Below are 11,563 nucleotides of genomic sequence, written 5' to 3' on the forward strand. Positions count from 1 at the left end.
GTCGACGACAAATGTTCTTTAGTTAAGAATAAACTAGTCGACGACAAATATTCGAGAACAGATGTAGTATCATGTAAAGGTAATCTATACGTCTTGACAGTACAGTGGGAATTTTAGAGCATATATCAATGCATCCCCCACCCCTATGCGCGCGCGTACACAATGTTCCATATCAAATGGTATCAGCAATTAGTGTCACTGAGTAAAAACAGTGGCCAAGATTCGCATGTGCATTCACATCGTTTTTTTTTGTGCTTCACGCAGAAGCAAAATAATCATCTAAGGCAATCTAAGTGGCAGATTCTGTTAAAAGACTAGAGCTAAAACGACTATTATTTTGGGACAGAGGGAATATTTGAATTTGTTTGTACTTCCAGAAAAACGCAGAAGCAAAATAATCATCCAAGGCAATCTAAGTAGCACAGCTCTCATAAAAGAATGAAAAATAAAATTTCTTTTGAAGGGCAGTGAACAGAACAATCTCCTACAGAACTAAAATATAACTAATTACTGATAGAAAAAAGAACAGAAATGCAATTTACAAAATAAGAATAAAAAATACTATTCAAGCTTTTTTTCCCCGGAGGCACCTCATCTATGCAACATAAACGATTAACAAGTAGCGCTCCACTTCTTTCATCACTTGTAGGCATACTTGGTCAAGAAGTCAGATATTTGCGAGGCACTTTCATACGCGCCCTCAACGCATCTGCCCAGGGCAACTCCTGCAACATAGTTCCCTCCTAGGAACAGCCCATCGTAGCCACCTCGGTCCAGGGCAGCTTTTGCGGCTTCCAGAAGATCAAGATGTCCTACCAGGAACTGAGGTATGGCTTGTGGCCAAACTCGAACACCAAGGACTAAAGGGTCCACTGCTGTAGAATTTATAAGCATTTTTCGGAGGTCACGGTCAACTGCTTCGACCAGCTCACTTTCAGTCTGGAAATGAGGTGGGATCATCAGAATAAAGACTTTTTAAATCGTACTACATAACCAGCAGCTCAAATTTTCCATCAGTTCAGTGCAGTTAGTGTTAAAAAAGTGTAGTCAATGTTTATAGCAAATTATTGGTACTAAAAGTTCTATTCATAAAGGAGACTAAAAAAATTTATAAACACATCATAATAACAAAAACACAAGGCAATCTTTTTGGGGTAAGAATTGTTAACCTTGGAAACAATTCCTGTGTTTGTAGCACCTCCTATGTAGTTTAGAAGTAACACCCTACCGTCAGGAGCACGATTTGGAAAGAGTGAGGAACTGTATATTGTTCCTACAAAAGCATATTACCAACAATACTGTTGTATCATTATCTATTCTTGGATTCAATCTGAAAATAAAATAAAGTTAATGCTAGAAATAAAGCAGGATGGAAAAGAAAGAAAACTGTCTGTATATGTTTGGAGCTTTAAGACTGGACGCTTGCAAGAAATACCTAATGTCTCAACTCCTTGACTACGTGGATGCAACTGGCCAAAGCCCTGGAGTTCCCCATCAATTAAGCATTCTTTTCTAATTGCTTCCTTTGGATACGAAACAGTTACAGCAGCAACCGGTGGATAATAGAATCTTGATAGAGCATCTGCAGCATCGCTCTGCAGAGTGTAAAGACAAAGTTCATGCTCAAATGAGGAAGAATGCCAACAGATCATAGTAAAATGTAAATGATCGTCCACCACTCCACCGTCCATCAATGTTAGACATATTTTCTTAGATATTTTGACCATTAATATCCCTTACACTATACTGTCAATTGTTATGAAGTCAACACTAAACGCGCTTTGACTATAAATCTATTGAAGAAACTTTTGTTCAATAAACATAAATGTAGTTTGACTAAGGGTAGCAGAAACAATATAGTAAGCAGCTCTCTATACCGGTGTCCAAACTGTAGAAGTTATAGATTACCTATCCAACAGTCAATCAACAAAATAACAACAAAGTCTTTTAGTCCCAAGCAAGTCAGGATAGGCTAGAGTTGAAACCAAGCGAAAGGGGTCTCTAGCAGAGTTAGTTAGGTGGTCTGAGTAGCACTCTTCAGGTCCTGAGTTCGACTCACAGTGGGAGCGAATTTTAGGATGGGGCTACGATGCCGCTGTGTATAGGTATGGCATGGGTTTCGGGGTTTTCTCGACCTACGCGAGAAAGTCTTCTTTATGTAATATCCGGGGATTGTCTTACCCTCCGTAGGTCGGGTTTTTTTAGAGTTGAAATGCAATATAAGCCACAAATCAAGGTTCACGTAGGTGGATAGCTGTTTTTCATGCGCTTCTATTCAAGGCTAAATCTTTAGATATATTTTATCCTTTCAAGTATCCTTTTACTGCCTCTTCCTATGTCAACTTCGGCCCTTTCCTACCTCTCTTCCCATCACTATCACGCCTTAGGATCCCACTACACACTGGTGTCTTTGAAGGTCTCCATTGGACATGTCCAAACCATCTCAATAAGTGTTAGACAACCTTTTCTTCAATTGGTATTACCCTTAGCCTATCACGTATATTATCGTTTCAAACTTGAAACTCTTCCTGTATGGCTACTAACTATGACGACACCTGTTCTCTCTTGCTTCTCTCCTAGGTGGACATCTTGTACAGAGCTTAACAACCCCATTTGCGAGTGCCCTAATTGTTGTTCAAAACTTACAAACATTACTTTTTCAGAACTAGGTCTTACATTGATGTACAGACTACAGAGTAATAACCAACTGGTTCACATGGCACATAAAATAAAGAATTTAAGGTACCGTTTGGTTTCGGAGCCAGTTGGAATGGAACGTCTCCTTTCCCGGGAGTGGCTCTGTTCGGGAGATTTTGAGGAGTCAAATGGTTCAGCATTTGAGCATAATTTTCCATTTTTAAAACCACTCTGTTCTACATAGAATCAATCCAAACAACAACAAATTGGGAGTGGAGTGGCTCCATCCCGCCATACTCCGGAACCAAACGCTACCTAAATGTCACCAGTAGCTAGCAATAATTATAATTGGTCAATTGAAAGTCATTTTAAATTATTACATGAACTTGACTATTTAGTTCGTATTTTATTTTTCAGTTCGAATCTGCATGTCCATGTTATTAACTAAACTGTTCAGTTATTTTTTCCATCCCCACCAGGAACTGTCTAGGTCTAGTTAGTTCCAAACTTTTTCTACAGCTTGTTTTTGGGACCTTGAGGATAATGGCTTGGATACTCCTCGCGAGATATTCTGTGCAACATGGTCCTATGGACAAACAAATAAGTGTCTTCAAAGCCACATAGAGAATATAGTAAGAGAAAAAGGATTGAGATGTAGTTCTCAAAAAACTGGCAAATTGGATGTAAGCCAATGTAGCTGAATTTTTACCATCTTGTGAAGGACTCGGACCAAATTGAACTGGATAGAAGGCGATCTAATATATATAGTATCATAGTAAACCATATAGGGGGAGAGGAGATCCAAATTACTGAAGCAGCATAGCGACAACCTCAATGCATTTGGATCACCATTCCAACCAATGGTCGGTCAGCATTGATAATTAGTCTGCACATGCTGGGGAAACTTCATCCTGGTGCTATTTCTTCTCTCTGTTTCCTTTTTTAATTATACTAATTCTCTAGATGGAAATTGTTCTCTTAAGATGATTAATTGTACATACTGGTCACTGACACTGAGGCCGTTTTATAAGGAACACAGTATAAAGTTAAGAGCTTAACAAGTTTCTTGTATATTCGAATTATTATTTTAAAGCCTACAGTTTTGACCAGATAAGAAATGGGTGCAGTCCACTTCAATTAGTTTGTCTGCAAATTCTTCTTTAGTTCTATTTAAGCTCAGCAATTACTCACGTCACCATAACTTTCCACAATTTTTTTCAAACAAATGATCCACTTGGAAGATAACAACAGTCACTTGGAAGATAACAACAGTCATTCAGATGTCTATGAAGTAGCACAGCTTAGAATTTTCTAAGCCTTGCAGAAGTTTAGTAAATGTCAATGAAAAATTGAAGATGTTGACAATGGAATAGCAGAAATCATCAAACACTTAACGAGTGCAAACCCTACCCCTGACTGGTCATTTTCTGATTAAATGTTAATATGATAGGGTATCAAGAAGTTCAAATACTCCAGTTTCTGAAAACAAAAAAAAACATTAGTTTGTACTTACTGAAAGTGGACGCAAAATGTTGCTAGCAACATATGATGGAATAGTCATGATAACACTTTTAGCCTGCACCGAAACAACCCCTTCTGGCGTTTCATACTCCAAAACATATCCCTTGTCATCTGATTTTGTAATGCTCGTGAGTTTCCATGATAGTTTGACTTTACTACCCAAGCTGTAAATGAACAAATGTACAAAATTGAATAGAGTTGAGTAACAAATAGAACAATAATCCTGGATCAGAGATCTAACATTACAATTGTTACTAGTTTGCATCTGAGTTGCAAGAAATATGCACACCAGCATGTTAGTTTGCAACTATGCACACTAAAATGTTCTATAAACCATGCTTCATGGAATTTCTATGTACAGCCTCTAGCTCTACATTTGGTATTTTTCAAATGACAACATAAACCTATCCACCTATATGGCAGTCATAGCATAAATAAGGATGGAATGAATGACAATGCCCTAGGCCCCTAGTTAGTATCAACATTGTGCAAAGGTTATTTGCGCTTTCCCATGGACAGATATGAAATGAAGAGTGAAACCACGACATTGTATGATTATATCTGAATTATGCAAACAAGTTCGACCTTAGGCATCCATCTATCTGAACAGTCCACATGCCCCATGTCCATAGCTGGTTCACTGCATAAATAAATATCTATATACCATAATACTATTAAAAGCAGAAAGGATTCTTCCATTAATCACATTTTACTTCCCACAATACCCTTGCACACCTCTCTAATTGTCTGTGACCCAATTACCCAAACTTACGACCCATGCTAATGCAAGTTAGAACAACATGCAACTAGCCACATTACGGAGTCTAAATCCAAAATGTATTGGAACAAATGAAACAATCGTTGCAAATATATCTGGGCTGCTAGTCGTTCAGGTGACAGTGTAACAAGATATACATTTCGTTGTAATACACTAATACACGGATATGTTTGTTAGTAAATATACAAAAAAAAAAAGAACAAACCTGGATGTAATGGCATTTGGAAGCATGGCAAGACCCTTCCTGAAAGATGCAACTGTCTGCCCTTTTGGCTTCGGAAGGCGGCTAAAAGAGGTTAAAACAGATCAATATGGCAGAACAGCCAATTAACGGAACAAAAAGAAAATGCATCAATCTCTTACGCATCCCTCGGTGGTTTTGGATTCTTGCTCCTCTCCTGAATTGTCTTGATGGTTCCACCAATAATACTACCTCCAGTTTCTTCCAACCGCCAAACCTTCCCAAATGCAGCCTTCATGCTGAGCTTAGAAGGATCACCAGCATAGACACCTTAGGTTTACAAAGTTGTTAAATTCTTATGGTAATCGGCTAACCGCTGCAAGTAGCAGGCCAGAACAAACAACAATAACACACTGCAATAAGCACCTGAGCAGAAAGGCTCAATGAGGCGCTCAAAGACCTCAGCACCGAGGTTGCGGCGCACGAACTCCTCCACTGACTCTTCGCGGCCCTGAAACCTCCGCCAGAAACGCTCAGCCCCGTGGCAACGCAACAATCAAACACACAAGATTTAAAAATGCAGCATGGGGAGAGCACGAACTGGAGGAGGCGGGCGGATGCCAAGCGCGCCTAGACCGGCCCTGAGCTTCCCTGGGATGCTCATGAGATCGAAGAACGGGAGGTCGGCGGGCTTGGATGGCACGGGCCTCAGCTTCCCCTCCCACAGCACGAAACGCGGCGCGTTTGGGTCCCCAAAAACCAAGTCATCCTTCAGTCCGCTGTCCACCTGCGCGCGCGCATAAAATCCATTCAGCATCTCAATTCCATGGCTCCGCATGAGTCTGAGAAGAAGACGCTGCGGCGCCAGCGAGGAGCGTACGGCCATGGTGAGAACGGGGTCGGAGGGCTGGAAGCTGTTGGGACCCTCCTCCCAGAGGTACCCTTCCTCGGGGCGCTCGACGGTGGTAATGTTGCCGCCGGGGCGGGCGCGGGCCTCCGTGACAAGCACGTCCCCGACGCCGTGCCGCGTGGCCAGCGCCTGCGCGGTGCAGAGGCCACTGATGCCTCCGCCCACCACGACGCAGTCCGCGGACAGCCGCGCGCCGGTGGAAGCCGGTGCCTCGGCCGCGCCGCCCGCCACAGCAGCGCAGCGCACGCTGAGTCCTCGATGGCGGAGCCGCGCAGGTATTCGGGTCCCGTTGAGTAGCGGCGATGCAGCGGTGGCCATGGCGGTGGCGGTGGCGGTGGCGGCGACCATTTCCGGCGGCGTTGCGGAGCTGAGCGCCTGTGCGGCGGAGTGGATGACACGACGAGATGGGGTAGGGCCGTTGGGCTTGGAGTTAAGGATGGCCCACTGGAACGTTACAGGTGGGCTGGGAATCGCATTCCCGTGCGTGATTGGTTCCGTTAATATCCAATCCCTCTCAAAGTCTACACAAGACCTGCTTCGCCTGACGGGCCACGGGTGACGTGGGCCTTGTTCGCTCTAGAACCTGGCCTTGGTTGCAGGCTGAATTTGAGGCACAGGATGAAAAATAACCCTTTTATCTCTGTGAACTACCGTTATGGTCTAATCTTCCCCTCAAACTTCAAAACCGGACATCATAACCCCTCAATTATGAAACCATTTACATTAACTCTCTAGGGATTCTTCATATGTATCCATATCCACTTTAATAGACATATGTTGGGCGATTCCTTAAGTTGGTTTAATTTTCATTCAAATTCATTCTACCGGGTTAGAAGTAGTTTCCAAGACAATTTCATAAGTTGATTTTGTTGTACATATAAGTGTAGCAAAATAAATCTTCTACCGGGTTAGAAGTGGTTTCCAAGACAATTTCAAAAAATAGAAAAAAAATAACTTGTTAAAAGCATGGCAAGGCTTTTAAACCACAAAAAAGGTCTATAAGAATTCTAACAAAATTCTATAATGAAAAAAATAAAATATTTAGAGCTCATGAAAGTATCTCTAATAGTTTTAATAAGATTAGATTTAACTCTAGCAAATTGAACAAATGATTTTAATCAATGTGTAAACATGTCTTAAAAACTTTTCACAACAAAATCATCTATAATCTAGTAAGAATGTAATTTAAATGGTTTTAAGAGTTAAGGGGTGATAAAATGTCAAATTTTGAAGTTTAAAGTGAAAAAGTAGACCACGACAAAAGTTTCAAGAGGTAAAAGGACTTTTAAGTCCTTGGGGGCTTCCCTTAACTATTGTTGTGGACATATACTTTAGCTCCTACAACTACGAAAATTAGTTATTTTTGCTCCTTGTGTAGCTTGAAAGGTGGTTTAGTCCATTACAGTGTCATGTTGGATGTCATACATGAAAGTCCAAAGTTTAGTTTTGGTAATTGAGTGACTAGTCGATAACCTTTTTCGAAGGCTATAATTCGGTTTTGGTAATTGAGTAACAACTTAGATGTACTGATATGTTATTGATATGAGATACACAGGTGATTAGTCCATAAATACACTAGTGTGAGCAACACTTAAAACCATAGTGAAGAGATGGCTTGATTATCGGATGCGAAATTAATTTTGTGTGATTTGGAAAAAAATGGACCTGATTCGAGTTCCAAGGTGAAAGTTATGTCCGTTTTAAGTTTGAACTCTGAATCAGGGTTTCTGGTTTCTGGCGAGGCGCTGGAAGGGTGGGGCGGTTTTATGGGTATGGTCAGTTTGGGTGATTGAGTCTGTTTATTGATATTGAGTTTGTGGAGTGACAGTGGATGGTGAAGACCAAACTGACCCAAAAAAATCTAAACCAACAACCTAATTAGGGTTGTTGGCGAGGCAAATGAAGGGTGAATGGGGTCGGTTTTGTGGATAGGTTGGTTTTATGGATAGGTCGTGTTGGGGGCCTTCATCTTCCGAAGGTCCTCAAAAACACGGCTAACATGTTTTCCAAGTATAATATATATACAGGGACCTTCGGCCTTGGGATGAAGTTGTACACGTTATGAAAAGCGCGGTTCGGGAGAAGGATGAACCAGTTCCGAAGCTACCTATGGAGAAGCTTCGGCTTAGCGGTGGAAAATGAAACCGACTTAAAGGGGAAAGGGTTGTCTAGTTCTCGATAGATTATCCCTAAGTCAATAGTAAATGTCAAGGGCATGGATGTAATTTTACGCAGGCTGCGTCCTATGCCTATAAATAGATGAACAGTAGCACCGTACTGCTCACGCTGACTTGTATTCACTCGCACGTCACACTTGGATTTTCACCTTCTGTCAAGCCGAAGGTATAAATGTAATTCGATATTGTTCATGTTTATTCACAATGATATTACAAAAATATTCTAATGATGTCATATGATTATTCATGCTATTTTCCATGTTTCATATGCTTCTAGTTTCATTACTATATACTGAGATGATGAAGGTATGTCCTTCATAACCTTCGTCTAAAGATCATTATATCCTAAGGGAGATAATGCTTCGAAGGACGAAGGTCTTTAACTATTAACATTTTGTATTGCCTTGTTTTTAACTCATAGCATTTGAGAACAAGTCCCCAACATTGGCGCCCACCTCCGGTGAACTCATTCGACCACCTTCGGCAAGCTGTGACCTTCGTCATGCCGCCGAAGAAAGCTTCAGCGCTGGGGGCTGCATTGCAGCCACTGGATGTCAACCAAGAAACAATGCGTGAAGCTAGAAGCCAAAAAAGGAAGGCTACAAGTCCAACGCCTCAGGAGGAGGAGCTGGACCAAGAAATAAGGGACCTCGAAGCCATTCATCAACAGGTCCAGAGAAAGAAGAAGATGCTTCGCCTCTCCGATCTACAGAAGAAGATCGACGAAGCTGCTGAGGAAATGTGTCATCTCACTCAAGATGATCAGGATCGAAGACCTCAACGCAGAGAGCTTTGTCAGGACAATTCCTACGATGACGATGAATGGTATGATGATTTCCATCATGGGAATTTTGCTTTTGATGATGCTTCTCCTTTGTCAGCAGAACTGCAGGCTACCCCATGGCCCCCATCATACAAGCCACCCTAGCTCCCCATGTATGATGGGCACTCAGATCCGAAGCAGTTTCTGATGAGCTACGAAGCAACCATATCTTCCTATGGGGGCAATATCGCAGTCATGGCGAAATCCTTTGTCATGGCAGTCAAGAATGTTGCGCAAACCTGATACTCCTCTCTTTGGCCAGGAACAATCACATCATGGCAGAAGCTGAAGGACATGCTGATCACCAATTTCCAAGGGTTTCAAAAAACGAAGCCGGTTACTGCTCAAGCTTTGTTCCAGTGCACGCAAGACCACGAAGAATACCTCCAGGCGTATGTCCGAAGGTTCTTGCGTCTGAGAGCACAAGCGCCCACAGTGCCCAATGAAATCGTCATTGAGGCCATGATCAAAGGTCTTCGGCCAGGACCTATGGCTCAATACTTCGCCAAGAAACCCCCTTAGACTCTGGAGAAGCTGCTTCAGAAAATGGATGAGTACATCCGGGCCGATAATGATTTCCGCCAAAGAAGGGAAGAAGCTTATAGATTTTCTGAGATGACTAGAGGCTTCGGAGGACAAATCCACCCTAGGCATGTCAGATCAATCCATAACTCCAGTCAGAGTGATGACAGAGGAAGCCAGTTTCAAAGGCCACAACATAGCTCACAGTCTTCAGGGAAGCATCAGAGCTCTTTTAGGCCACCAGCTCTAAGGGGCAGAGGCGGCAGGGGCTTCAGAGGAAGATATGGGGATCAGCCCAGGAAACTCTACTGCTTATTCTGTGGTGAGGAAAAGGGCCACACTACAAGAACATGTCAGGTCATCATCCAGAAGCAAAAAGAGATTGCCGAAGCAGAAGCATGGCAGAATCAGCCGAAGCAGATTTTACACACTGCTTCGTGCTACTCTCCCTATATACCAGAATACGTGGGTAATCAACATGCAGCTTCTGTTGCTTTGGCAAGTCATTCACAAGCTCCCTGGCCCCAGCTCCCACTACCACCACCATTGCCACCTACTCATACCCAAAGCCAGCAGCCAGAAGGGCACCAGCACGCCCAATAGCAGCGCGACTTCAGGGAGGAGTCCAAAGCTTGTACAGTCAATAGCACTGTACCAGAATCGAAGCATATATACTGAGGAATATCCTACTTTTGATGTACTTTCATCTTTTATGTCACTTTATTTTTTGTGAGAAACAAGTAATTTCAATTTCTTGTAATAATTATGCCTGCACCAGAATGAAATATATCTTCCTCATGGATTTACGAAGCTCGAAAGACGTCTCTAAGGAAATGGAGTAATTTCGAAGTTCAAAAGTCATTTCTAAGGGAGCGCAGTGTAAGTTTTCTGCTCAAAAGTCGTTCCTAAGGGAATACAGAGCCAAAAATTACAATTTGAAGCTGCAAAAGTCGTTCCTAAGGGAGCGCAACGTAAGTTTTCTGCTCAAAAGTCGTTCCTAAGGGGATGCAGAGCCAAATACCACTGAAATATAAGGTGAAGAAGCTCAAAAGTCGTTCCTAAGGGGACGCAGAGCTTAAAGACTCAAAAGACGTTCCTAAGGGGATGTAGAGTCTTGTGTATTCCAGTGTGGGCGTGTGGGTGTGTGTCTTTGGCATCCTCATCATTTTGCATCATATCATCATATCATTTCGTATAACATTACATCATACATCATATTGCATTAACGGCACAAAAATTGAATACGAAGCAAACCTTCAGCAAATGCTTCGTCAAAATGAAAATGTGTTGAGGTACGAAGTAAGCTTCGAGAAATACAGTTTTATCAGACTTGCCCTAGAAGGGCTCTTTCTTTACGAAGCATGAAAAGAACGGAAGGTGTTTTCTCACCGAAGGCTCAAAAACGGTATGTGTGTAAATTTCACGTATCGTAAAGAAATATATTACAGTAATTTACATGTTTCATCAATTGTTCCACACACCAAATGTTACATAGTATTTTTACAATAAAGTTGCAGAGTATTATTACAACAAAGTCTACTCTTCTCTAAGGATCTTTTCTGTGGCTTCGTTTAATAACTTGTCGATAACTTCGTCGATAATAGAGTTTGCAAGGCTCATAACGTCTAGTGCTTCCTTCATCTCCGGATCAGCCAGAGGATTGTATGGCTCCGACAGCGGTGATAGCTTAGCTGTAATAGATAAGCTATTAGTTTAAATCCACAAAGCAAGTACCGAAGTTAAAATTCAAAAAACAATACCTATGCGCCTTTCGTGCTCAGCAGCCTCTTCAGTTCGCCTAGCTTCTTCTCGGGCGTCATGAGTGTCTTTTTCATTCTTTTTTATAATTTCTTGGGACAATTCTCGGCCGCCGTTTATCCGGACATCAGAATAAAATTTTCTGCTCATCAAAGTCGCTTCGGCTGAAGGATCTTTTGTATCGTCTATGGAGAAGGCAGCTTCGGCATTCGCTGCAGCTTTCACGTGTTCGCATCCAGCCTTCTCCAGAATAGCT

At 42.1% G+C, this 11,563-nt stretch overlaps 1 protein-coding gene across 1 annotated transcript; it reads right to left on the reverse strand.

Moving 5' to 3' along the window:
- Positions 1 to 440: 440 nt before the first annotated feature.
- On the reverse strand, positions 441 to 6,508 carry LOC542554 (protoporphyrinogen IX oxidase (plastidic)1). The gene is made up of 9 exons (NM_001112094.2): positions 5,998 to 6,508; positions 5,719 to 5,904; positions 5,544 to 5,628; positions 5,300 to 5,447; positions 5,142 to 5,222; positions 4,151 to 4,322; positions 1,436 to 1,595; positions 1,170 to 1,273; positions 441 to 939 (listed from the first exon to the last, which is right to left on the reverse strand). Exons 1-9 carry the CDS (start codon positions 6,373 to 6,375, stop codon positions 640 to 642), a joined length of 1,614 nt encoding a protein of 537 aa, NP_001105564.2. The 5' UTR covers positions 6,376 to 6,508; the 3' UTR covers positions 441 to 639.
- Positions 6,509 to 11,563: the final 5,055 nt, after the last annotated feature.

Source organism: Zea mays, chromosome 8 (assembly GCF_902167145.1).
Source record: "Zea mays cultivar B73 chromosome 8, Zm-B73-REFERENCE-NAM-5.0, whole genome shotgun sequence".
Lineage (NCBI taxonomy): Eukaryota > Viridiplantae > Streptophyta > Magnoliopsida > Poales > Poaceae > Zea > Zea mays.

What these genes read in the sequence shown, in the direction of transcription:
- LOC542554 (NM_001112094.2), bottom strand. Translation starts at nt 6,375, where the DNA reads ATGGTCGCCGCCACCGCCACCGCCACCGCCATGGCCACCGCTGCATCG. An exon ending in GCATCCGCCCGCCTCCTCCA is followed by an intron (nt 5,629 to 5,718) that starts GTTCGTGCTCTC and finishes CGGAGGTTTCAG; the next exon opens with GGCCGCGAAGAGTCAGTGGA. An exon ending in CCAAAACCACCGAGGGATGC is followed by an intron (nt 5,223 to 5,299) that starts GTAAGAGATTGA and finishes AACCTCTTTTAG; the next exon opens with CCGCCTTCCGAAGCCAAAAG.